The sequence below is a fragment of the Equus przewalskii genome, chromosome 7 (genome assembly GCF_037783145.1).
Source record: "Equus przewalskii isolate Varuska chromosome 7, EquPr2, whole genome shotgun sequence".
In the NCBI taxonomy this organism is placed as follows: Eukaryota; Metazoa; Chordata; class Mammalia; order Perissodactyla; family Equidae; genus Equus; species Equus przewalskii.
Window position 1 is genome coordinate 15,003,634 of NC_091837.1, and position 26,006 is coordinate 15,029,639.

A 26,006-nucleotide genomic window follows, 5' to 3' on the forward strand; every position below is an offset into this window, starting at 1 on the left:
TTCAGGGCTGGACCTAAACATCTCCTCCTGGAAGCCTTCCTTATAATCTCTAAGACTGTTAGGTGGTCTCACAGCAGCTTATCTTTATCACAACTGTACTCTAAATGACTTTGTTTTTTTAAACATTGGCACCTGAGCTAACATCTCTTGTCAATCTTCTTTTTTTTCCCCTTCTCCTCAAAGCCCCCCAGTACATAGTTGTATATTCTGGTTGTAGGTCCCTCTGATTGTGCTATGTGGGATGCTGCCTCAGCGTGGCCTGATGAGCGGTGCCATGTCCACGCCCAGGATCCAAACTGGCAAAACCCTGGGCTGCACACGAACTTAACCACTTGGCCACGGAGCCGACCCCCTCTAAATGACTTTGAATAGCACCTTGAATATACACCTCGAGGAGAGAGTTGTATTACTACATGCCATAGGTCTCATACAGGGCCTAAATTATGGCATACACTGAATGATGCTGACTAACTAGGTAAGCAAAAGCTCAAAAGGGCGTCCCTGCCTAGGGTCTGTAGCCTTAGCAGAGAATGGAGTCCATGGGCCCCTTAAGCTTTAGGCCATAATTCTTGCCTTACTTGTGTTCTAACCTGCAAAGGTTAGTACCTGGGCTCACAGAAACAAAATCCACCTTTGGGGTTCCATGGATGACCATAATGCCTCCTAGCAACTTAGCTGTGTTCCTTCTAATCCAGGAAGACTGTACTTGCCACATGCCCACATCCTGGTACATTTCCTAGGGTGAGTATGAACTCCTTGAGTGATTACATTCTGCAAGAGTTTGCACAATACAAGCTGAATCACTACGATTTGAAAGCAGTCTTCCACCGAGTCCTGTTAGGTCACTTAGCTGACTCCACTTCTCTCTCCCTAGGAGACTACCCAACTGTCTCCAACAGCACCTTTTTTTTTTTGGTCTTTCCAGGCAATAATTACGTAGGAGTGGTAGGACTCAGAGAGTGGTGTTAACATACCTAAGCACATCCCCAAAATGAGGAGGCATCTGGACTTTAGGATGACTTTAAGATATGTAAGCTCCTATAAGGCTGTATATTTGGACTCCAGATCACATCTGGCCAGCTCTTTCCTGCTTGCCTTCTGCGGGCCGGCAAAGAACAAATAGAAGCTTCACATAATCCAGAATACAACAGATGGCTCTGTTTGTTTTATTTTAGAAATAATTTATTGTATTTTATTACAATTGTAAAAGTAGTACAAGCTGTTTACAATTTGATAAATACACAAAAGCATAAATAAAAATAAAAATATAGAAATTATTTCCATCAAGAGGTATCTCCACAAACATTTGGAAGGTTATTTTTTCCTATGCTTTTTTGTTAAAGGCAATGAATATTTATATATAAATTATATATTTATATATAATACATATTCTCTTGTACAGAACTAAACATTGCATAAAATTTTCTTTTGTTTTTTCCAGAATATAAAAATGAAACATAGTTGCAGTAACAATCTTTACAGAAATGTATGATATCTAAATTGAAAGTTCCCACAATTGTATTCCTTAGAGACAACTGGTGTCAATTAGTTTAACAGATTCCTTCAGAATATATACTACGTGTATATGTATATATTAAACATCATTTTAAATTCATTTTAATTCTAACTAAATTACCAAGACCTTAATAGGATTTAATAACTGTATAACATCCAATATTATTGCATGGACTATTCCTTTATTATCAGGAGTTTAATTCTTTTTAACTGCACAGAATGCAATGAACATACATAATTTATCATCAGAATTTCTTATTTTCTTATGGTAAAATCCTACAAGTGAAATTACTGGATCAAGAGGTATATGTATATTATCAGGTCCTGATGTACACCATCAATTTGCCTTCCAAAAAGGTGATACACTCAGTAGTTCTGTGTGGGTGCCCAATTTTTTTTTTTAAAGATTGGCACCTGAGCTAACAACTGTTGCCAATCTTTTTTTTTTTTTCCTTCTCTTCTTCTTCTCCCCAAAGCCCCTCAGTGCATAGTTGTAGATTCTAGTTGTGAGTGCCTCTGGTTGTGCTTTGTGGGATCCCACCTCAACATGGCCTGATGAGCAGTGCCATGTCCACTCCCAGGATCCAAACCAGCATAACCCTGGGCCTGCGAAGCAGAGCGCTGGAGCTTAACGACTCGGCCACAGGCCAGCCCCCCAATTTTTTTTTTCTTTTGAGGAAGATTAGCCTTGAGCTAACATCTGCCACCAATCCTCTTTTTGCTGAGGAAGATCGGCCCTGAGCTAACATCCGTGCCCATCTTCTTCCATTTTTTATATGTGGGACGCCTGCCACAGTGTGGCTTGATAAGTACTGCCATGTCCACACCCTGGATCCGAACCAGAGAACCCGGGCCGCCAAAGGAGAAGATGAGAACTTGACCGCTGTGCCACCGGGCCGGCCCCCTACTTTTTTATTTGTTTGGTTTTTTGCTTTTAAAAGGCTCAGAGCGGGTATAACTACAAATCAGCTGCCTTCAGATTAAATGTTCGGTTTTATTCCCCGGCTACCGCTGGCATTAATGGAGTTGGTTTTTCACAAGTTTCATACCCCCTCAACATTTTATTATGAAACTTCAAATATACAGAAAAGTCGAAAGAACAGTAAACCCACTGAATACACCCACCGTCTAGATTCTACAGTTAACATTCTGCTGTTACTTGCTTTCTCATCTATCTACCCGCCATCAATCTACAGAGCTTTCATCTTTAATATGAAAATCTTTTTAGCTCAAGACTCTGCTGAGGGATGGCCTCATTTTTGACCGTCCCCAGACTCAGTGCCCCGCACTATGGGAGGTAAATGTGCAAAGTGCCACGGTGGGAGTCGACCTGCTCTGAGCCCCTTAAAGACTCAGCACAGAGGCTGGGAGCATGGATGTGGTTCTAACCCTGACCCCACTAGGAAAACTCAGTTTTCTCACCTGAAATATCGGAACCCCACCATCCCCATCCCGGGGGAGGACCAAAAGCGCAAATCGCAGGAAGCACTCTATAATGACAGTTGCGACAGTTCTGATTCTTCTCCTCCCTCTTTGTCTCCGATGAACTTCAAGTCCAAGCTATGGAGTCCATCTCAGGCCTCTTACACCCATCTTAGGCCACCTCACACCCTCAGTCCCAAGCAACTGTAAAGTGGGGCAGCGCGATCCAGAGGACTACTGACCTGAGGCTGAGGGCCGCGACAGACCCGCCGTGCCCAGCCGTCGGGGCTCCCTCAAGCCGCTTCAGGGTCAGCCTGCGGCGGAGGCCTGACTCCCTCCCTCCGATGCCCCGCAAGACGAGTGACAGCCCGCGCCCCCTCCCCCGGGGCGCTACCCCCGCGTCGTCTCAATGAGCGCTCACAAAAGCCTGTGAGGCAGGCAGCGCCACAGAGGCAGGAAGCTGACGCCCAGGCAGCCTGAGCCACTTGCCCAAGTCCAAGCAGCTGGCGAGTGAATTGCCTTCGGGAACTGAATCCGATTCCCCCGACTTCACGCTCTCCCCCTCCTCGCCCCCGGGTCCCGCCCGCACCCACAGGGGGCGCCGACCTGCGCGCACGCGCAGTCATCACAGCCGCGTCCCCTTTAAGGGATTCCTTTTGCCTCCTCCGACCCCTTCACTTCCGCTCTGCGTCCCCACAATGCAGTGCGGCTGAGCGCCTCAGAGCCCGCGGGGACGCTGCGGGGGGACCCCGGCTGAGGCGGCGGCGGCGACGTGGGCTGCGGCGGGCCCGCGGCGTCGGGCGGTGCGGATGTCGGGGTGGGCGGACGAGCGCGGCGGCGAGGGCGACGGGCGCATCTACGTGGGGAACCTTCCGACCGACGTGCGCGAGAAGGACCTGGAGGACCTGTTCTACAAGTACGGCCGCATCCGCGAGATCGAGCTCAAGAACCGGCACGGCCTCGTGCCCTTCGCCTTCGTGCGCTTCGAGGACCCCCGGTGAGGCCCCGCTCCGTCCGCCCGCCCGCCGGCCCGCGGCCCCGGGCCCCCGCTTCCCTCCTCCCCTCCCCCGGCGCCCCTCCCCCCTCAGCGCAGACCCCTCAGGGCGCCCCCGGGTGGAGCATGAGGCCTCCTCACCGCTGGCTCCGGGCCGTCCTCTGCTCCGTCGCCACTTCCTCTATTATTATTTTTGTACTTTACTTAAAAACACAGAAGCTGGGCCTTTGGAGGGCCCCTGCCCGCCCAGCCCGGCCTCGGGGATGGTCCAGAGGACCGGCCTCTCCCTCACGGCCCGAGAGGCGCCCCTAAGGGGAAGTGGCCCGGGCCCCGGGAGCCTCGGCCCCTGACCCAGCCCCGGAGAGGACTCCGTGAAGAGCGGGAGCGGCCGGCCGCCCTCCGTGCACCGCCCCCCGGCCCCCGCCAGAACTCGCCGCTGGCGGGGCGCGGACTGCGGGCGTGTGGATGCCTTTGGAGGGCGTAAAGGGCCCCTGTGATGGGACAGACCTCCAGCCACGCGCGCCCCGCCCCGCCCCGCAAGGCCAGGGCTGCGTCCTGATAAAAGCGGCAGGGATCTGGAAAAACTTGTGAAACAGTTTGCGGGGCTCTCTGCCTCCACTCCCCTCTTCCGGGAGGGAGGCGCCGCTACATGCTGAGGGCCCCAAGGCCGGGGAAGCTCTCGATCCCCAAACCAGCTCCAGGGGGTCTTTCGGATTTTCCAAACATTGTGGGCTCTCCGCCCAGAAAAGACCTACGAGCTTTCACAAGTGCGGTTGGTGGTTCTTAGAAGCCACCGCACTGTCCTGGTCCCTCCCCTCGGGGTAAACGGGAGCCCGCGCTCGTTTCCAGCGCCGTCTAAGGGGACGCTTTAGCTGGCTGTGTCTTGCGGGCTCCACGACGAGGACTGGCCGCAGGGTGCCGTGCCTACCTGGTGTGGCGGTGCCGGGCAGGAGAGATCTGAGGAGGGGCAGGCGGGAAGCATCCTGAGGCGTTGAGGGCTGAAGACTGGCAGAGCTCCTTCCTAGCTTCTGGCCGTTTGCCTCAAAAAATGGAACTAGGCATTTTCACACCTAAACTGGAGAAAGTTGTGCCTCTGTTAATTAGTAACAGTTCGGCGTGGTTTTTTGAACAGTCACTATGCTGTGCATTATTTAGCATTTTCAGCAATGTATAAGGTAGGTACTCTTAACCACGTTTTACAGATGAGGAAATGGAGGATTTAGAGAGTTGATAGACTAGTAAGGGACCAAGGTAGGATTTGAACCCCTGTTCTGCCCGTTAGAATACAACCTTACTTTATGATATGCTACATTGTCATTTCTTTCCCCATTCTTTCATAATAGAAAAGCTGTCTTTTGATGTCAGTAGATGCCAAGTTTCAAGTAAAGCACTGCATACATAGTATCTTATTTAATCCTGACAATAACCCTGTGAGATAGGCATATTAGTCACAGTCAGAGATGTAAAATCTTGGTTACTTACTCACCAAGAGACAGATACTAGTAAGAAGCAGATGAATGATTTGAACTCAGGTCAATTTGTATTCAAAGTCTGCTCTTAAACCCTTTCTCCCACTGCATTATAAATATTGCTAGGGTGGCCCTGGATGTGGTCCTCGTTGCTTTTAATGTTGTGACTAGAACCTTGATAAGTGATTATGTGCCTAGGACAACTGAATGATGCCTTCATTAGTACATCCTCAGCTCTGCTTGGCCACGCAGGCTCTGAGGGCATTCTTTTTCCCATCTAATACTGGAGAACCAACTTGGCATTCCTAACTCACCTAGAGCCCTAGAAAAGACTTAAAGTAACTTTATTGAATATTTACCTTTTTTGGCAAAATTGTACCCAGAGGGTGGTTTTGACAACTTAGTTCTCCAAACCATGCAGAACAAGGTACACTTGAGAAAGTTCCATATTCCTCACAAAACACCAATTTGCGTTTGTCTTTTGAGCCTTACTTCTTTTTAAATGAGTTTTTCTTTGTATGGACTTGATGGTATTAGGCCTTGTGGAAGAATATTAAAGGACTAGTGGGTGGTGTGCATTTTGAGAATCTGCTCACTAAAGTTCGAGAAACACTTATTGGCAAAATCAGTCATCTGTTAACAATTCTTTTTTTTCTGAGTTAATCTTCTTTAAGTAATCTGTTTACCCTTTCATTATCATTTCATACCTAGAAAAGCCTGTGTGTGACAGCTGTAAAGTTCAATTCCAATATCAGGAAAGGTCTTCAGACCAAAACAGTGCATCAAGATCCTGTTGGTTTTGTTTTTTTTCCTCACTCTAGGTTTTCCTCTTATACTTGTTACTCATGCCCCTCACTGGGAAGTCACTCAGCCTCCTGAGCAGCACTAACTCCAAACTTTTCTTTGCAGAGATGCTGAGGATGCAATTTATGGAAGGAATGGTTATGATTATGGCCAGTGTCGGCTTCGTGTGGAGTTCCCCAGGACTTACGGAGGTCGGGGTGGGTGGCCCCGTGGTGGGAGGAATGGGCCTCCTACAAGAAGATCTGATTTCCGAGTTCTTGTTTCAGGTATGTTCCTTTCAAACTGAATGAGATGATGCATGTAAAATACTTTGCATAGTGTCTGGCCTCCAAGAAATGTTAGCTGTTATTCATCAGTACATGGGATATGTGTGGGGTGGGGCCTTCTTTTCAATAACCTAGGCACAGTGACAGTCTGAAGCCCTGCCCTGTCTTGCCAGTGAGGCAGGTATTTTGCAAATGAAATTGCACCAGTAGTACAGCCTTGGTAGAATGTAAACTTGCTTCTTATAAAGGAGTTTTCTCGTGTTGAAAGGGAAAATGATGGCAAAACCCTTTGAGCTGGAATTCTAAAGATGTTTTCTTTTGGAATGTACCCTGGTATCAGATTTGCTAGAAGGACATTCCAGGACCCAGATTTGAACAGTTTACCCAGCCTTGGATCCTGAAAAAGGCCAGATTTTGTGGTGGTTTTGGAAATATATAAAAAAAAGAAAACAAAACAACAACTTGAACTCTTAGGGATTGTATTGCAAAGTATAGAATGAAATGTCTAGTATTGACAAGTGATGAAATGCTAAAATCAGAGGTTTCTGGATCTTTTTGAAAATATTAACACACCAGTGAAGACCTGGGGCCTTCTGCATATTCCAGGGCATTTTAGGGCCCTGGTGGAGTGAAATGTATTGAGCCTGACACTTTCTTATATGTGAATGTCACACAATCACAGCAGACTTCCATGGTGCTTAAGTGATACTGTCAGTATCTGCCTATCTTGTGTCCCTTTGTAATTTTTTAACCCCAGAACTCTATTCCCTCCTTCAGGATGTCATACATATCTTTTTTTCTCTCCATGCTGCTCTGAAATCCTGCTTAGAAAACTATTAGGAAATGGCTGCAGTCCTGAGCTGTGAGCGGTAAACACAGCCTTTGAGAGCAGGAGCACATTTCCCTTTCATGACATCAGGTAGGGTTGTATGACTCCCAACTAGTTTTAGCGTCTGAGTCTTACCTTTTCCCCCACTGTATTGAAGAGTGTTGGTGATCTTTTAAGAGGTACTTTGTCTAGTTTGTCAGTCATTCACACCTATAAGAAAACAAACTTTAGATTTTTGTTGTGTTGTTACCTTCACCTACACTTCAGTTGTTTCATTGGATGGTTTCAAAATTTCTATGTCCTGGGAACCCAGTCAGGCAAAAAATAATTGGTACTGATAAATTTCATAATGGAAAAAATTAGAACTCAAAGTCTTAGGAGTTTGGTATTAATTATGAAGGACAAAGAAAGGGAGGCTATGAATTCTCAGAGATACTAAACCTGTAATGGAATGGACTTCTTGTTCTATTGGAAAGACTTAGTCTCTGGAAGAGACCAGCTTGTTAAGTGGTTTACCACACATACTTTAGTGTTCTTCTTTGGTCTTGTGTTCCTTATCAAACTTTGTGATTTAGGGACCCTCAGAATTTAAAAGCAGTGATTGATGGAGAAGGTACTCTAGGTATTGCTAGTTCTTAACAGGGCATTTAACATGGCTGAAGGATGTGGCCTTTTCTCTTATGTTCTCCATGCCCAGGACTTCCTCCATCAGGCAGCTGGCAGGACCTGAAGGATCACATGCGAGAGGCTGGGGATGTCTGTTATGCAGATGTGCAGAAGGATGGAATGGGGATGGTTGAGTATCTCAGAAAAGAAGACATGGAATATGCCCTGCGTAAACTGGATGACACCAAATTCCGCTCTCATGAGGTGGGTCTCCACCTTCTGTTGAGGAGCTTGTACCCAGACCACTCCACGTGAAGCTGACCTACCAGAAGTAGCAACAGGCCATGCATTTGCCATTTGCTGACCTCACAGTACTATTAAAGATCTATCTTAAGTGGACAAAGTCAAGGAATTCATCGTGCCTAAGTCCTACAGGGTCATAACAGAGAGAAGTCTGCATTCATAGTATTTTTAACCCAGAGAGGATACTGGTACAGTCTGTCATAATGTGGTGAGCCATTCTGTGATAAGACCCCTTTCACAACTGGCTTAATCTACAGTGTCCCTCTGTGAACCTAATTATTATGGCTGTCCCTCCTCTGGGTCTAGTCTGGGCTCTACAAGCCAACCTCATCATCTCAGACCTTCTAGGTACTGCTGTTGAGGCAGAGTTGTCACTTCATTTTTCCTTTCCCAAAGTAGTATGGGATCCTCTTTGAAACCTGGGCCACCTTGTCATTTTCTTGTGGTTGATCACCTCACCCTCACGACTTAGTTCTCCATGTCCTTTCTTTTAAGAAGGCAGCTTCTGCTTTTGATATCTCAGTCTGATTCACATGGTGACTATCCTTTTGATACCATTGAGACCAGATACCAGACCACCAATTGGACATTTTTTTCTGGTTATCCTGTCCTGACTTGGTGTGGGATTTAGGAATGTCTGGGGACATAAATTTCTGGGTGCATTTCTTTTTTAAGGATTCATACATATAATTCCCTAATTTTGTGGTGTGGAGGCTGCATAGTTTAACAGTGCTTTTGCTCAGACTGTCCTCTAGGACTTGAATTTGGAGCAAAAACAAAATAGCACCTGGTTCTCAGTTACACTGCAAAGCAGGGTCTCACTAAGGGCAATTACTGACTTCACCTACAGAAAAGCATCTGGCTTCTTTCATCTTAGCATCTTTATATCTTCTGATAATGCTGGCTGAGGGTGAAGGGCCTGGAGACGGGCCACCCTGGACATAACTCCTCTGCTGCTTATTAAGATCTTAGCCAAGCTACTCTCTGAACCCTGGTTCCTCCAAATGCAAAATAGTCACACTAATAGCACTGTCTTGTTAAGACTTGCCAGGCCGCTAACTTATGAAGAAAACTCGAGCATCTAGCCCAGGCCCTTACACCTGGGAGGTGCTGAATACAGGTTAGCTCCTTCCATGGGTGCCCATCCAAAGACACATACATGAGGTGGCAGGGGAATGAACAATTTTCCTCATTTTTGGAATGGACTAATAAGAGTACTTACCTCATAGCATTATTGTGAGGGTTAAACGAGATAACATTGTGCCAGGCAAACAGTAATTGCTCAATACTTAAATATTATTGTTAGGCGGCCATGTTAGATATTGGTGTGCTTTATTCTTCTGGGACTTATTTTTTTCCTTTACTCTTTCTGTTTGGATTTCAGGGTGAAACTTCCTACATTCGAGTTTATCCAGAGAGAAGCACCAGCTATGGCTACTCACGGTCTCGGTCTGGGTCAAGGGGCCGTGACTCTCCATACCAAAGCAGGGGTTCCCCACACTACTTCTCTCCTTTCAGGCCCTACTGAGACAGGTGATGGGAATTTTTTCTTTATTTTTTAGGTGAACTGAGCTGCTTTGTGCTCAGACTCTACATTCCAGATTGATGATTTAGCGTCTTAGGAAATTTTTTTAATTTTTTTTTTTTAAGGAAATAAAACTACATAATTTCTACCAGGGCCATATTAGCAGTGAAACATTTTTTAACTGCGGAAATTGTGGTTTTGGTTCAGAAACAAGTTGTATATTTTTCACCCCTGATTATGGGAAAAAAAAATCAGTGCTCTGTCTTTGTGGGTTGCTCTGCAATGGAGATCAGCAGTTAACTGTGACTGAGTCGGCCCATTCTGTTTAGAAATATATTTTAAACATTTAGTAATTGATATGTGTGGTTGTCCTTGATTACGTTCATAGATTTCATGAAACAGGCACACTGATTAAAAAAAAATCATTGAGTTGTAGTAGCACCTTGTACCCAATTAGTAAGGAGCAGGAGTGGATAACTTTATTTGGGGATAAACGTAGTTGCTCTGGTGGTGGTTTGAGAACTTCAATCCTAAGGGCAGGTTCAGAGTTCTCTTGTAATTCACGGTCAAGCTTGTAAATTAAGCTGCTTTAAAGAAAAAAGGGAGCATTGCAGATAGGGGAAGGGAATGGGAAGAACAAAAACAGACCTTTTAAAGTGGGCGGCAGCATAAAGATCATGGGGAAATTCTTAGCCAAAACTAACTTTGGCAGTTTAATTAGGAAAAAAAAAAATCTGGTTCTATCACTTCTACTCCTCAATCTGTCTCATTTATCATTGGTATCTGAGCTTTTTTAAAAAAGAAAAACTCCACTATCTTGGATTCTGCTCACTTCGTTAATCATAGTGAGGAAGGGCTACTTTGTCCCAGGTCTGGGGCTAGTTTTTAAAAAAACCACTTTATTGAAGTATGATTAACATGTAAAAAGCTATACTTATTTAATGTATCCAGCTCATTAGATTTGGGGTTACATATACACCCATAAAATCATCACCACCATCAAAGCCGTGAACATATGCATCACCTCCCAAAGTTTCCTCCCTACTCCTTTATGTGTGGTAAGTTAAGATCTACCCTCCTGGCAAAGTTTAAGTATGCAATAGAGTATTGTAAGCTATCCCAGGGCTATTTTTGTATGTTTTTTTTCAGAAAGGGAAACTGTAGGTGTGGCTAGTATCCTTTTTGCATAGAATCACTTTTGTGGGAGTAGATGGTTCTAGGTTAGGAGTTCCCAAGCTGTAGTGTACTTTGAACACTTCAGACCTTAGCAGAAAGCTAGCCCTCTGCTTGGAGCAAAGTGGGTATCCAGGAACAAATGTTCAAGTGTGTTCAATAAAGATAAAAAGTTGATGGAAACAGCAACTAAAAAGGATAATTTAGGTTCTCACATGATGATCAGATACAATGTCTAACAGTTATGTAAACAGAAAAATTCACTTAAGTGCAGTTTGGTAGGCAGTCTTTGGGAGGAGATAAATGGAGATAACCTCTTCCATACTGAACCGCCTGTCGGTAAATACTTGATCCATCCATTTCCTTGGAAACTGACAATATCTTTTAATTCCATTAGCATCAGGAACTCATTGCCTTATTGAGATCTCTCCCAATTCTGACTTCAGAAGAGTTAGTTACTAAAAAGTACTTAACCATCAATTTTTTTCAGGTGACTGAAGAAAGTGGGAACATTAATGTTCATAATAACAAAATATCATTGCGCTTCCATGTGTTCACAGGGTACCTCTTCCCAGAATAGCTACTCAGCCGTGTGAGAAGGGCTCTTGTTCATCCAGCTTTGGCAAAGAGATATTACCTGTTTGAAAACAATAACAAAAAAGAATGTAATATTATAGCTGAGCCTGCTTCCCAACTGGCTCTATTAGCGAACTTATCACTTGATTTGTCATGCAAAATAAGCACTGGAAATAAGTATAGCTACTGTCCTGTTTTTCTAACTGTCTCAAAGAATCACAGTTATAAGTGAAGCCTTATTAATATGTACTTTTCAGTAAGGAGCAGACAGGTTAATTAGCCATTTATCTGCACACAGGAGTGGAAGGAAAGACTGAGTGTGAACTCAGTTTGTCCCAAGAAGCAAGGTCTGACAAAAGGTTCTATTTGAGAAATAGAATATGTACTCAATGGATAGTTCCACTGAAACAGTGACAACTGTCAGGCTCTAAGATAAATTATAAAATCTCTCCACAATTAACTGAAGTGGTTTAGTGAGTCAGAGGCATGATTAAGAGCTCACAAATTTTTTTAGCTTTCTTTCCCATCCTTGCTTCAACAAGAGCTTTCCTTTAACTGGTTGGTTTTGGTCAAAGAGGTAATCCCTGAGCTGGAGGGCTATTTGTCTCTGAAGGCTGCTTCGAATGGTTCTCCTCTGAGGGGATCTGAACTTGAAGTTGACGCTTGGAAAGCTGTCTACCTGAGTGCTTATGCTAGTCCTATTCCCAAATGTCCAGAGGGGTATAGCAGCTCTGAGAACCCACCTATCTGCAGAGAGGAGATAAAAACAGTTCAACCCACCCAAGGTTCTGGATTTTACTAGTAGCCCAGAGTTATTTTAAAGCTTCCATTTAAAATAGTTACAGTGAGGTTTAAAGATGCAAATCTCCACACCAGGGGTTGCACACTGATGGCTCACACGATGCATCTGGCTTGCAGGTATGTTTTATTTGCATGGTGTTTTATTTTTTTTAATCTTGAATTAAATACTTAATTGCCAATACTTAAAATTTCAGAAATACCACAAAAAATGTCAGGTGTCCAGGTTCTCTGGGAAAATGGGCTCATATTCTTGCCTGGCACTGACTGAAGCAGCAAATGCCAGTTGCCCTGTTAGGGAGAGCTTGAGCTCCAGATCTGCCACTGTACACATCCCTCCCTGCCCAGTCCTGTTTTGCTTGTTCCTGTTACTGACTGGCCCCTAGAGGTGAGTGTGACTCCTGGACTCTACTGCCACCTTACTGCCACCACCTATATGCACTTTATACTTTTTTCATTGTTAATACATGTGTTTTTTATTTTTTATTTCCAGTTTTATTGAGATATAGTAGACATATATCATTGTATCGTTTAAGCTGTATAACATGTATATATTGCAAAATGATTACCACAATAAGATTAGTTAACATCCATCACCTCACATAGCTACAATTTTTTCTTGTGGTGAGAACTTTTACGATCTACTCTCTTAGCAACTTTCAAATACAATACAGTATTGTTAACTGTAGTCATCGTGTTGTACATTACATCCCCAGGACTTATTTATCTTACAACTGGAAGTTTGTACCTTTTGACCACCTGCACCTAATTCCCACTTTATACTATTCAGAGTGCTTTCACATAGCAAATTTGGGTCTCACAGTTTCTACTGCATTCTTAGTTCACTGTAGGACAATCTGTTAAACCATTTTGGGGAACACGTACCTGGGGGAGCCACAAAATACTCCTCCACAACTCGATGAGAGTTTTGTAGTAGTTCTTCAGCACAGTTACCTTCTATCACATGGTCGGATCTCAAGTACAGACATCTACAAAACCAGAAGCGTAAGGTTACCTTCTCAGAAGACAGGGCTTCTAGGGCATGGGTGGAGAGAGTCAAGAATGGGAGAACAAGGGAGCGGCATATTCTTGAGTTATGTTCGAATGCTCAAAGATGGAGGACCTGTGGTCAACAGTAAACCAAATAACAGTCTACAGTTTATAGAGTCTCCCAACAACCCTGTGAGGTAAGTGGTAATTATTCCTTAGGATTGCTATGTTTAATAAATATTTTTGGATGATCACTATGGGTAAATTGCTTTTGGTAGAGATACATAATTAAAAAGGCAACTACAGTGCAATGTTGAGTCTAACAGACGTAAGCAAAGTTTGCCAAGGGAGTTGAAAGGGGCACCTAACCCAGCCTGGGTGAGGAATAGGTACTCAGAATAGGTGATGTGACTGCTAAAGGACAGGCAGGAAGTAGCTGGATTGAGGGGATGGGAAAACGGACTTCTGGCAGGTGCAGAAACTTGCTCAAGAGTGGTTATAAGTGACTTAAGGGGGGCTGGTCTGGTAGCATAAGTGGTTAGGTTTGTGTGCTCTACTTTGGTGGCCCGGGGTTCACAGGTTCCGATCCCAGGCACAGACCTACACACTGCTTGTCAAGCCATGCTATGGTGGCATCCTACACAGAAAAAACAGGAAGACTGGCAACAGATGTTAGCTCAGGGACAACCTCACCAAAAGTGACCTAAGGATATTAGCTCCTAAGTGACAGAATTGGGATTTGACCCCTGTTCTGGTACCCCTAATATGGTGCTTTTTTCACTGCAGCCACCTTTGGGGATAATAAAAGTGCCTGCCTTTGCAAGATTTACCACAAACAGCTCAAGAATCTCCCACTGTTGTTTGGACCTAGTGGCTTCATTAAAGTATCCGGATGGCAAACCAGTGAAAGCAAACAAGAGCTGAACATACCTAGGAGGCTTCACTACTGTTTAAAGGTTTAAAAGTGCATCACAAGGTCTGAGCTACTTCCACATACTTGGGCTGGAAGAGAAGCAGACAGCTCAGTCACTGATAGGGGAGCAGCCAAGTTCTTTCTGCTTTGAGCCAGACATAGACTGAGGGCTAAACCTAGTGAGACAAAGGGGCAAGGATGTGACATGAACATCTGGACAGAAGTTGCCTAAAGGCCTAAGTTGTCATGATAAGATTCTTTTAAGAAAGGACTAGTTCTTGTTTCTTTTGTGGCACTCAGCCTACAGCTAGACACAATAAACACTTATTCATGGTGTGGAGAGTGGAGAGTTGGAGTCTATTCCAGGATCTGGCACTGTCTTACTGTGTGGCCTTGAACAAGTGTGGTCTTTCCAAACCTAAGTTTCTTGCCAAAAAAAGTGAAGGCTGCATTAGATTTTTTTTTTAACCACACAAGGATTATGTATTCATTTAAGAAAATTTGGAGAACAAAAATAAAAATCATCCGTAAAGATGACCATTGGATTTTTCTGGAGTTTATGTTGGACAATATAACAAAATGGCTAAGAACTTGGACTCCTGAATCACAGCTGAGTTCAAATCCCAGAGCCAGGTGTGGCATGTATGCAAGTTACTTATCCTCTCCATGTAACAGTTTCCTTATGTCTAGACCGCTTCATAGAATTGCTGGGAAGACTAAATGAAATAATGTTAAAAAAGACAATGTGATAATGTTAGGCCTTCATTCTCAGGGCAATAAGAGGAGGGTGCTGAAGAGCACCTGCTCCTTTCAGAAGGAGTTAGTGCACCCCAGGTCTACCTCACTCCCCACCGCTCATTCAGAGTATGCCTGTGCACTTAACCTCCTGCAGTCACACGTAACCTGCCTAGCCCGCACAGACGGGGGCTGCTAATTGGAGGTTTTGACAGAAGTAAGACTGCTACCATCAACAGGTGGTTAAAACAGGTGGTGCTGCTTCCCAGCAGATCTAATAGTAATTGATTTATTCACTCATTTGGTAATCAGGGTTCCTATGCAGGTGACGTTTCCAGAAAAACAAAATTCACCCCTTTAAATATCACGCATTTCTGCCTAATTACTGTTTATGATGGAGTTTCTAGAATAAACCCACACCTCCCGATTTTCTTAGTCATCAAGCAGACCCCTCACTTGGTAAGTTGCTTAACTTTTCTTGACCTTGGAATCATGCATAAAACACAGAACAGGACCAGATGAGCTCTTTTGGTGCCTATCAATTATTGATTGACTAAAAGTCTACCTCACCTCATCTTCTCAGTCAGGGTTCTACAGAAGAATTTAGCCCAAATACCATAGGACACTTATTTCGATGATAAATCAACTTCTATGCATCTGGGCTAATATCAGTTAGGTACCATCCTTGGGAGAACTGAAAAAGAGTCACTTGAATCTTTCTGTGTTCTGGTTCAGGTGGAAAACCCTGACTGAGGAAGGCTTCACCTGTGAACTAGAAATTCTTGCCCTCTGAGGCTCACAGACAAGGCACTTAAACCAGTAAATGTGGGAAATGCTAATAAAAATCTTTCATTTAATGGAGAGCACTATGGCAGCATGGAGGGAGCGGAAGTGCCTCTCTCGGCCCTTGGACTGTCCAGTGGGACAGTTCTGCCGCTGTTTTAGTTTCTTTCTGCCTCTTCCTCCTGGTATCAGGCTCCCAGGAGTCCCAGGAGTTTCTCTGGGCACTACTCTACTTCCATCTACAAGCCTTTTCCCTCCCTCCTAATTTGTTTCTAGTTTGATGCAGACTGGAATGAGAGCTAATCAATTTGGCTAAGAGTTTTTGGTTCAAATGAGGCTCTGAACAACATCCTAAACATAAGTATTTGGCTGCAATCAGAGATGTCATAATCTGAGTCACTCTCTGGATTTGAGATGAAAGAGTATAATAAAGTTTCTAGGGGTTGACTTTAGATGGCATATCTAGAGCAGTATATGAGAGCAGGGGCTCTGAATTTGAAGTCCTGGATTCTCTTACTACCTGTGTAACTTTGGGGCATAACCTTTCTGAGCTTCAGTTTCTACACCTATACAAGAGACACTAGCATTTACCTTCCAGGGTTGAATGTGATAACTGAGATAATGCATATAAAATCTTAGTGCTTGGCATGTAAGCACACTAATGCTTTTTAGCTCAAACCAAATGATAGGTTATTAAAGTGCCAAGAGATTTCTATTAGCCAGTCAGAGCTTTTACAGGTAGTGTGGCTATCACCTAAAACCGTTTAACACTTCTCTTCACTTTGCTGGGTTCCATTTCAAATGCCAGAGAGTATGTTCAAAACATGAAATCCTACAAACGTCACATTTCTAAAATGGAATCATTAACCCACAGTCATATCCAAATTTATGGCAAGACTGCAGATCACTGAATACCAAGTCACTATTCCAGCTACCAGATCCAAATCCCTCATCTTTTTCACAGACTCTTCCCTGAGTAATGGGTACATTTTTTAAAAGCTACCCTCTAGATGGCTTGAGAAATTCTGACTCCTCTTTGTGCTTCTATTCCCTCCTTTTCCATAGATATTATTGAAGAACATTCTAAAAACATTTACTGAGTGTTGCTCAGTGCTAGATACTGAGAACATGATGAGCAGTAACAGACATGCTCCCTGGAATGTGGATGAGTAGTAGGAGAGCGGCAGAGAATGAAAACCACTCAAATAGATGTTTAAATACATGTAAAAGTATAGCTCTATTGCATACCATGAGAGCGCCATAGGTCCTGAAAGGGAAGCTGACTCAAAATAGAAGAATGAAAACTTCCTTGAGGAAGTGGCAGTCGAAATCTGAAGAAGGAAGGAAATTAAGTAGGGAAGAACGAGTGAGTGGGATGAGGTGGGGGTAAAGGCAAGGGCCCAGAATTCTAAGCAGGAAAAAAAATGGAGAGCTCAAGGAATTGAAAGTTACAGCCCTGTCTAGGAGAGGTGGGCAGGGGCTAGGTTAAATGATGCCCTACAGGCTATGGTGAAGCTTGTCTTTATCCTAAAGAGCACTGGGAAGCCACCTGAAGGGCTCGGGTAGGAGAGTGCCAACAGATTTCTTTTTATACTGCTATATAACTTTGAGAAATTGGTTAAACTCCCTACACCTGAGCATGAGATTACGAAATAGAGAAAGGATTTAAAGGAATCAAAGCCTGGAGGTGAGAGGAGGAGGCTAGAAAGCACTTTACACAAAAGTTATGGTGACAGATAGGTCTGTCTTTCCCTAGTGGCACTGACTAATGGCTAACCTTTTCTTGCTCCCACCTGTACTAGGAGTTTGTTTTTTCTAATTCCATAAGGAAAAGTTGTAGATTGTGCCTGTCTTTATGAGCTACATACCCATCCTTCCCAAGACGCTGCAGTCCCAAACAGCAAACAAGTATGCTTTTCAAAAAAGAGCATTTTCTTTAAAAATGTATTAAGATTGGGCAGCAATACGTAGAGGTGGGTAAAGGCTATGCCCTTTAGACATAGTATTCACGAGCTACTCTGTCAAAGACCTGCCCTTCCCTATTGCATTAGACTACACTACTTCACTACTTGTATTATTACCCTGCCCCCTTAGGCATTTGTTTTTGGCTCTTGATGTAAATGAAAGGTTAAAACTTTCCTTTGCATCCCTACTTTCTTTAAAACTAATCACTGTTAACAGTTTCCTGCATGCCCTTTCAGGGAACAAAACAAAACTTAATGCATGTGCCAACCCGGTGGCCTAGTGGTTAAGTTTGGCACACTCCGCTTCAGTGGCCGGGGTTTGGTTCCCCAGAGCAGACTTACACCACTCATCCACAGCCATGCTGTGGCGGCAACCTGCATACAAAATAGAGGAAGACTGGCACAGATTTTAGCTCAGGGCCAATCTTCTTCAAGCAAAAAGAGGAAGATTGGCAACAAATATTAGCCCAGGGCAAATCTTCCTCAGCACAAAAAAATAAATAAAGCATACACCAGAATATATAAAATAGATTACGCATAAAGTATCAATAATACCATACACAATGTTCAGAACTTTGCCTTTTTTATTAAATATATCTTGGAGACCTTTCCATACCTGCATATACTACGGTTATCAGTTTAATTATTTTTAACAACTGCCAAATATTCCATTGTATGATGATGTATTTAGCCATGAAGGACACTTAGAATTTTTTTTGGTTTTTTTGTTTGTTTGTATTATAAACAGATTTGCATACCCTGGACACTTGTGCATTCATCTTGATGCACTGCCACAGATATTTCCATAGGGAACCACTAGGTCAGAAAATACGTACATTTAAATTTTTGAGACAGGAATCCAACAGTAAGCAACTCAGACATGAGCTTACATTCTAATAGCATGAGACATGACAAAACAACAAAAATAAGATAAGAAAAATATTAGAAGAAAACCCAACCCAACAGGATAAGGAGTTAGTGACTGGAAGGGAAGAGGGGATTTGGAGTGGTCAGGAGAGGCCCTTCGGAGGAGATGAGCTAAAACCTGCTAAGCAGACTGTCCAACAAAAAAGGAATAGCAAGTGCAAAGATCCTGGAGAAGGAACGAATTTGGTATGCTGGAGAAACAGTAAGGAAGCCAATGTGGCTGTACTGATGAATACGACGAGATGAGTATGTCCAAGTGGTAGGCAGGGACTCTCTGAAGTAGAACCTTGAAGGCGATGATCTTAGTTACACTGGGAGGCCTCCAGGATTTTAAACAGGAGTGAAAGGATCCATAATGAACAAGGGGAAGAGTGTAACCACTTGGCAAGTTCCTGAATCTCGCTAAGCTTCTTTCCCTCTCTGTGAAATGAGACACTAATCGCCACATGAATGGCAGGCAAGGCTTCCAGGGCCGCAGCCGCGAGTTTACCTGTCCTCCAGTACTGACTCCATGGGCTCCACCCCGTCCGTGTCCACAGCGCGGAGCCGGTCGGCAAAGGCGATGGCTTTCTCCAGCCGTGCCACAGCCTCTTGGCTCCCGAAGTCCACTAGCGCTAGACGCTCCAGGTGCTCGATCACTTCGGCCGTAATCCTGCCACTTCCCTGGGGGGATGAGGCGGAGGGTGTGGGTCACAGGTGGGGCCTGCTCCGCCTCCCGACCTGCTTCCCCACCCGCCTCGGCGCTCCTGGCTTTTACCTTAGTATCCGCCTTGCAAGTGAAGCCGCGGCGCCCACCCACCAGGGCCCGAAGGCCCAGCCGCCACGCCCGCGCCCACATTTCCTTCCTTCTCAGCCGCCGTAGTGCGTCTTCACAAAAAGCCAAGCGACGCGCCTAAGGGTGATGACATCAGAGTGCGCCGCCTCTGCCGCCGCCGCCATGAACAGCGTAGGGGAGGCTTGCACGGACATGAAGCGTGAGTACGACCAGTGCTTCAATCGCTGGTTTGCCGAGAAGTTCCTCAAGGGCGACGGCTCCGGGGACCCGTGCACCGACCTCTTCAAGCGCTACCAGCAGTGTGTTCAGGTGAGCTGCGGCCCGAGCCTTCTCGCCTCTACCCACCGGCCCCGGTTCTCTACGGCGTCCCGGGCCACACGCATGTCACTGGAACACAGTAACATTCTTTGGTCCATTTGGTGCTCATCTGAAACTTGCAAAGTTGGCATACTTAGTCGTGTTTTATACATGGAACACGCATGCCCAGAAATAGGAAGTGATTAGTCCAAGTTCACTAGAATCCAGTTTCCTTGATTTTTTTTGGGTGGTGCACTTTTCCGCTACTTTTAGGGGGATGAGGGCGAGGCAGGGTGTTAGCCTCTCTCTGGCTTGTTAGACATCATGAAGGGTCTGATTTTTTTGTTGTTGGTACAATCCCTTCATTGGCCTATTTTCTCTCTCTGGACTAGCTAGGAAATTTTCATTCCAGCCCAATGAATGTGAAACTGGTTTGAATTGTAAGAACAGCACTGGGCAAATCACTCCCAGTTAGTTAACTTAAAACATCCTCGGGGTAATTTCAGGTGGAGCTGCTATCGTTATTTCATTTACAGATAAGAAAGTGAGCTTGCTCAAGGTCACATAGCCAGTAAGTCCTGGAACCTAGATTTGAACTTGTGCCTGTCACAATAGAGTGGTGATAGTGTTTAAATTCCACTTGCGAATTTTGACGATTCCCTCACAACTACTTTCCAATCTCTCCCTGGTCTTACACTTAATTTCTTCACATGGTACTTATGTTAAAAACTATGGAGTTTGAATCATAGTTGGGAGTCCTTATCGTGCAGTCTGATTTTACTTTTGTACTATCATATTTTGTTTACAAAGTTTGGTTCTCAGACTTCATACAGACCTTTATGTGTTGTCTCCTCCCATCAGAAAGCAATAAAGGAGAAGGAGATTCCCATTGAAGGACTGGAGTTCATGGGACGTGGCAAAGAAAAGCCGGAAAGCTCTTCTTGACCTTGACGTCACCTTGAAAATGGGCTCCTCAAATCAAGAAATTGAGGACTCTGGGTTTTGTCTGTTAAGGCTGTGAAGCTAGTGATTGATTTGATGAGTTTAGGAGGGAGGAGTTTTCTTTCCTCCACTGTTTTTCTCTTACTTGTAAAAGATGAACCATCTCTCTGCTTTGAGATGATTTCTCACTTGCTCTGGCATCTTGCAGAAACTCACTGTGCTAAAACTGAATGATTTCTTGAGATGATGGTTGCAATACTTGATCTGGCTTTAAATACACCTTGAATGTAAATAGTGATAAACTTGTCAGGATGGTCAGGGTTGCCTGACCTCTTGAGTTATGCTGCAAAGGACATTAGGGAGACTGTACTGGGGTCATTGTTCATAAAAGCAATTGGCTAGGACCTTTTTTCTCTCAGGGAGCTTATGCTCTGCAAAGGGATTCCCAGCACAACAGTTCTAATCAGTGCTTGAGAGCACAGTTTTATTTTTATATAGTAACTTAACTGTTAAGATTGCTGGTGGACTGGGTTAGCCAAGAGGAGGACAGATTCTAACAGTGTTAGATCTCAGACTCTGATGTGAAAGCTTCAAGAATGTTGCAGCGAACACCACTTCAGAGCTCATAGTGCAGACTCAGGAATTAAGATCCTTGGATTCACTATGGAGGAAGATCCTAAATTATAAAGATTTGCTTTTGCCAGCTTTCAACTGAAGCCAATGCATTAAGTCAACCTGTATACCATAAAAATGCCAAAATGCTGCATCTGGTTCAATGGGAGAAGAGTTTGATTTGCCTTGTGTGCCCACCCTGCCGTGTAATGTCTGTAATCATGAAGATGGAATAAATTGTAACATGTAGTTTCTATCATTTGCCCCTGGAACTCAGTGCACTTTATGGAACAACTATTACTGTGTAACCCCACATATCCCATATATACACCGGGGGGAGTTTTATGTTTTGTAATTTAAAGCTGAAGAAAAAGTGAAGATTTATCTAAGCTAGGTAGTATGGTAATTAGAAATCTGATTTCTAAAATTTATTTCCACAGTAGGCTACAAAAATATCTTCTTAAAGTGTTTATATAATGGTACAAAAAAAATGTCAAGATATGGTGAGGACTTCAGAGTGTCACGTAGTCCCCCACAGTTGCTTACCTTGAGTAATTTGGTTCAATTTATTATATACGCCCAAAGATAGTATGACACTTGATTTACCCATTATTACTTCATATTTAATGTGACCAGTCCTTAATGTCATTTCAAAACATTCTTTAAAAAAAAAATTCTACCTTTATATTTTGACTGTTTAAGGCCCATCATACAAGGATTATAAAAGATAACTGGAACTCAGCTGAGGGAGGCTAGAGTAGAGTACATCTGCCTGACCTCAGACGGGGCACAAGCGCACCAGCTCTGCAAGGACTCTGGAAGCACAGGCTGGGGTCAGATCATGAAACGGCAAAGATAGCAGGGACTCCTTTTTCCTTACTGTCCATGGCTTCCACACCGTGTTTCCACGTGCCTCACCTTTGCAGTACCACTTTACTGTATGTACAATGCAAGACCAAAACCTTGTAGCCTCTTGAATTTTATCACAAAACTGTCTGGTTGAGCCTTGAGAATAAAACTAGCTCAAAGCCAACCAGTTCTTTTACTATAATTGCTACTGAGGGAATACGTTTTTCTGATTGTTCCTCATACTATTTTGACTTTATCCTCCCCATAAAGTGCCTCCAACTATCTCAGCTACTTCAAAGGTTTTACATTTTGAGGAGGAATTCTTAATTGCTCTTTAAGGGTGATTTTATAATTATTACTATTGTTTCTCCCTAATTCTTCTGGCTACAGAAAGGTTTTAATTCCAGAAACAAATAAAGCCACTACTATATGCAGAAATGTATCATACTGCCTTTATTTCCCCAAAGGTTTCTGATGCTTCCAGCCTTGAGGGTGCTGAGATATGACCCCAAGACGAGAACTTGACACCCTTGGAAAAAATTATGACGCCAGGGAATATTCTGCAGCAAATGCTGGTGGAATGGGACAGGAGAAAGCTGAGACACAGAGGAAGCACTTCCTTTTGAGAATCACAGAGACCTCTTTTAGATGTAAACTGCAGCCATTCTGCTGGCCACTCAATGTCTTTGCCATCCCAAGTCTGTCAGGACCCAATCTTGATCCTTAATTAACCCCACTCATGGTCCCTTTGCTTCACTCACTCCAGGCACAAGAAACCAAGGACAGGCCTGTTACAAACACTGTTATTCAGAGGCCTGAACTGGACGCGAAACAGTGTAAACAGCAGCCACAGACCTTCATTGCAGAAACAAATAACAATAATGCTAATTTCTGAGGGAAAAACACCACCAAAAAATGCAACTCCCAGGTCATGACTAATCTAAGTTATTTATTTAAGCCATCTCCTGCCATAAGCAAAGGGACGGAAGGTCAGGATATTGGTCATCATCTGATACAAGTGAAGAAGGTGAGCTTAAGGTCCCGTACACTTTTCTGGTCCATGTGCAGAGTAATGGTCCAAACCAGTGCTGTGGTCCCCACTGGGCAGTGGTCCAGGTTCCCTTTATTCATCTTCATAGCCGGTTGGAAGCGGATTCACATGAGAGTTATGGAATAGAGTATGGTTACCATCTCCCCAAGGAAAGGGCTGTGGAGTAAAGATGTCAATTAGGCAATTCCATGAACTGCTTAAAATAGATAGGCTAAGTAACAGATAAGATATAAAACAAAATGGAAATTAGTCCTTTATAACTACTGGCATATTTTAGCCTTCCCATAATTTAAGGGAGCGCTTACAACTTCCAGGGGAACCCTTAGACAGTAGGAAAAGCAAGCTCAAGTTCCTTACTCATAAGCCTCTCTCTGGTAACCGTAGTCTATCACTGCTCTGTTTATGAAGTGTAATCCTCAAATCACCTGTATCAGAATGGTAGAGGTGGGTATAGGGGAGGAGATGCTTATTTAAATGCAGATTTCTGGGATCCATTTCAGACCTGAAAGAAATCTCTGGATTGGAAAATGCAACCTACCCTCAGTTACTTTGCATGCTACTTCTGAAAAGCATTGCTCTAGGGCAGTGGTTTCCAACTCAAGACGATTCTGCCCCTCCAGAGACACTGGGCAGATCTGGAGACATCTAGGGGAGAGGTAATACTGGCATCTAATGGGTAGAGGTCAAGGATGCTGCTAAACATCCTACAACTCAGAGGAAAGCCCTTTGCCACAACAAGAATTATCCAGTCCCAAATGTCAACAGTACTGAGGTTGAGAAACCTTGCTATATATATGGCTTCTAATTCTTCTGTACAAGGGTGAGTGTGAGGCTCAAAGACTCAAAAGTTCTTTCTGAATCTAAGAGTTTAGGTTAAGTTTCTATGAAGCCAGTCCTGCTTAGGCTAAGTGATGTAATAGTTATTAAAGAACCAGAAGAGGTTCTTGTTAAGAATATTTACAGGGGGCAGGCCCAGTGGCCCAGCGGTTAAGTTCCGGTGCTCCGCTTGGGTGGCCCGGGGTTCACCGGGTTTGGATGCCAGGTGTAGACCTACCCACCACTTATCAAGCCATGCTGTGGCAGGTGTGCCACATACAAACTAAAGGAACATGGGCACAAACGTTAGCTCAGGGCCAGTCTTCCTCAGCAAAAAGAGGAGGATTGGCAGCGGATGTTAGTTCAGGGCTAATCTTCCCCCGCCCCCCTAAAATTTCAGAAAGCAGCGGAAAATAAATGATTATAATTTATCTGTATCAACAGCCAAAGGATAAAATAGTTGTGAAGATAACTAGCTTAAAGGCGGGGAACAGGGAAAGCTGTCAGTCTCTAATCATGCAGCTAGTACCTGCCAGACGCCCAGGTCCTAGAAAGGTGAACCACCGTCCGGCTTTGCCACTCTAAGGAGGTGTCCCAGACCTCCAAGTTTTATACAACCGACAACTGTTTCAGAAGGCAGAAGGTGGGATGAATCGGAGAAAAGGAAAACTGAAAGGCACTTATTGTATGACCTTGAAGAAAAGAGTGAGACGTGACCCCTGAGACTTTCCCTTCCGTAAAACCGGAGAAAATAAAAATTTGTTCCTGAGAACGAGGGGCATTTGGAATGAAAGGAGAAAGGACACTCCGACAGACTGCAAGGGCGTACCTTGGACCTGATGCGGAGATGGGGGTAGGCGACGAACTCGGGTCTCTCGTGCTCCCCTTGGTGCGACTTCAGGAAGACATTCAGCATGCTCACCCCCACCCCGGGGAGCGCGACGAAGTAGGTGAGGGCCTTCCACATGCGAGCTGCGGAGGGGACCGACCGCTCAAGCCCGGCATGAGCCCGCGCCGTCTCGCCCCCGCCTCTAAGGCCTCAAGCCAAGGTCACAGTCCCGCCCCGCCCCGCTCCAGTGGGGCTGAGGCCCGCCTCGCCGACCCCAGCCCGGGTACCTGAGCCCTCCTCGCCGTGGGCGCCACTCGACATAGGCCGCCCAAGCTGTGCCCGGGACCGACCCAGCAGCCCAGAAACCCGGGACGCAGCTGCCGCAGCCATCTTCGATCTAGACCGCCGCAGCGCCGGAAGCGGAAGCAGAAAAGTGGCCTTGGGGGCGGGACCACAAGCTCCAAAGGAAGCGCCCATTGGGCGGTGCCTTCTCGCTCTCCTTAACCGAGGAGCCTGCGCACTCTCTTCCCGGCCGACCGAGTCCTTGTCAAAATCCTCGCGGGCGCTGTTTGAGGGAGCATGCGCTCTGCGCTTCGCGTTGCGCTCCCCTGTCCCTACCATGCCCAACCCGGTGAGACTATGCGCAAAAGAAAGGTTGGTGGAGGGCACGCTGGCCTCCGGGGCCAGCTCTCTTCGTTGGAGTCCGTGGACAGCAACGAGAGGTTCAGAGCACAGCCGCCCTATCTAAAATGCCCCCCACCCCCGACATCGTTTTTCATCGTACCTAACAGAATATTCGTCGTCGTTATTATTTTGTATGTCTCCCCTACTAGAATATAAGCTCTGCGATTCAAGAGTTTGCCACTGCAGCATTCCCAGAGCCTGGAATCGTGCCTGGCACGGAGCAGGTGCTCACTACAAATTGTCTGAATGAATGAATGAATGAGTGAGTGAATGAATGAATAGCCATGGGAACCAGACAGAGCCCTGGAATTGGTGCCAGAAGATCTGGATTCGAATCCCAGCTCAACAGCCTCAACTTGTAGCTTCTTTAGTTACATTAGCCTTCTCTCCCGTGAAACTCTGGAAACAAAAGTTGGCATGTTACGTTTTGTCTCTACAATTCTTTTTTTTTTTCCCCTCCTGCTTCTTCCTTTTTCTTTTACTCATCTAAAAACAGTTTTAAAAATAAAAGTTCAAAAATAAATACGTAAGATAAAATTAAACTTTTTGATCATAGGTC

The 26,006-nt window shown here is 44.6% G+C and overlaps 4 protein-coding genes and 1 long non-coding RNA gene across 5 annotated transcripts; 3 read left to right on the forward strand and 2 right to left on the reverse strand.

Moving 5' to 3' along the window:
- The first annotated feature begins 1,959 nt into the window (after positions 1-1,959).
- Positions 1,960-10,090, forward strand: SRSF9 (serine and arginine rich splicing factor 9). Its single transcript, XM_070628708.1, has 4 exons — positions 1,960-3,934; positions 6,310-6,470; positions 7,997-8,169; positions 9,593-10,090. Exons 1-4 carry the CDS (start codon positions 3,747-3,749, stop codon positions 9,734-9,736), a joined length of 666 nt encoding a protein of 221 aa, XP_070484809.1. The 5' UTR covers positions 1,960-3,746; the 3' UTR covers positions 9,737-10,090.
- Positions 10,091-10,616: 526 nt separating this feature from the next.
- On the reverse strand, positions 10,617-19,480 carry GATC (glutamyl-tRNA amidotransferase subunit C). The gene is made up of 4 exons (XM_008507175.2): positions 19,350-19,480; positions 19,083-19,255; positions 13,166-13,269; positions 10,617-11,543 (listed from the first exon to the last, which is right to left on the reverse strand). The coding sequence occupies exons 1-4, from the start codon at positions 19,428-19,430 to the stop codon at positions 11,491-11,493; spliced, it is 411 nt and encodes a 136-aa protein (XP_008505397.1). The 5' UTR covers positions 19,431-19,480; the 3' UTR covers positions 10,617-11,490.
- LOC103540574 (uncharacterized) lies at positions 13,265-14,720 on the forward strand. The gene is made up of 2 exons (XR_011542366.1): positions 13,265-13,467; positions 14,057-14,720. It is a non-coding gene; the product is annotated as an uncharacterized lncRNA (long non-coding RNA).
- Positions 19,481-19,492: 12 nt separating the features above from the next.
- TRIAP1 (TP53 regulated inhibitor of apoptosis 1) lies at positions 19,493-21,477 on the forward strand. Its single transcript, XM_008507195.2, has 2 exons — positions 19,493-19,676; positions 20,526-21,477. The coding sequence occupies exons 1-2, from the start codon at positions 19,494-19,496 to the stop codon at positions 20,607-20,609; spliced, it is 267 nt and encodes an 88-aa protein (XP_008505417.1). The 5' UTR covers position 19,493; the 3' UTR covers positions 20,610-21,477.
- Positions 21,478-22,996: 1,519 nt separating this feature from the next.
- COX6A1 (cytochrome c oxidase subunit 6A1) lies at positions 22,997-25,314 on the reverse strand. Its single transcript, XM_008507204.2, has 3 exons — positions 25,051-25,314; positions 24,764-24,906; positions 22,997-23,274 (listed from the first exon to the last, which is right to left on the reverse strand). Exons 1-3 carry the CDS (start codon positions 25,238-25,240, stop codon positions 23,191-23,193), a joined length of 417 nt encoding a protein of 138 aa, XP_008505426.2. The 5' UTR covers positions 25,241-25,314; the 3' UTR covers positions 22,997-23,190.
- Positions 25,315-26,006: the final 692 nt, after the last annotated feature.

What these genes read in the sequence shown, in the direction of transcription:
- TRIAP1 (XM_008507195.2), top strand. Translation starts at nt 19,494, where the DNA reads ATGACATCAGAGTGCGCCGCCTCTGCCGCCGCCGCCATGAACAGCGTA. An exon ending in GCTACCAGCAGTGTGTTCAG is followed by an intron (nt 19,677 to 20,525) that starts GTGAGCTGCGGC and finishes TCCTCCCATCAG; the next exon opens with AAAGCAATAAAGGAGAAGGA.
- SRSF9 (XM_070628708.1), top strand. Translation starts at nt 3,747, where the DNA reads ATGTCGGGGTGGGCGGACGAGCGCGGCGGCGAGGGCGACGGGCGCATC. An exon ending in GTGCGCTTCGAGGACCCCCG is followed by an intron (nt 3,935 to 6,309) that starts GTGAGGCCCCGC and finishes TTTTCTTTGCAG; the next exon opens with AGATGCTGAGGATGCAATTT. An exon ending in TTTCCGAGTTCTTGTTTCAG is followed by an intron (nt 6,471 to 7,996) that starts GTATGTTCCTTT and finishes CTCCATGCCCAG; the next exon opens with GACTTCCTCCATCAGGCAGC.
- COX6A1 (XM_008507204.2), bottom strand. Translation starts at nt 25,240, where the DNA reads ATGGGCGCTTCCTTTGGAGCTTGTGGTCCCGCCCCCAAGGCCACTTTT. An exon ending in CCACGGCGAGGAGGGCTCAG is followed by an intron (nt 24,907 to 25,050) that starts GTACCCGGGCTG and finishes TCCCCTCCGCAG; the next exon opens with CTCGCATGTGGAAGGCCCTC. An exon ending in ATCTCCGCATCAGGTCCAAG is followed by an intron (nt 23,275 to 24,763) that starts GTACGCCCTTGC and finishes TTTACTCCACAG; the next exon opens with CCCTTTCCTTGGGGAGATGG.
- GATC (XM_008507175.2), bottom strand. Translation starts at nt 19,430, where the DNA reads ATGTGGGCGCGGGCGTGGCGGCTGGGCCTTCGGGCCCTGGTGGGTGGG. An exon ending in CTTGCAAGGCGGATACTAAG is followed by an intron (nt 19,256 to 19,349) that starts GTAAAAGCCAGG and finishes TCATCCCCCCAG; the next exon opens with GGAAGTGGCAGGATTACGGC. An exon ending in GTATTTTGTGGCTCCCCCAG is followed by an intron (nt 11,544 to 13,165) that starts GTACGTGTTCCC and finishes GTTTTCAAACAG; the next exon opens with GTAATATCTCTTTGCCAAAG.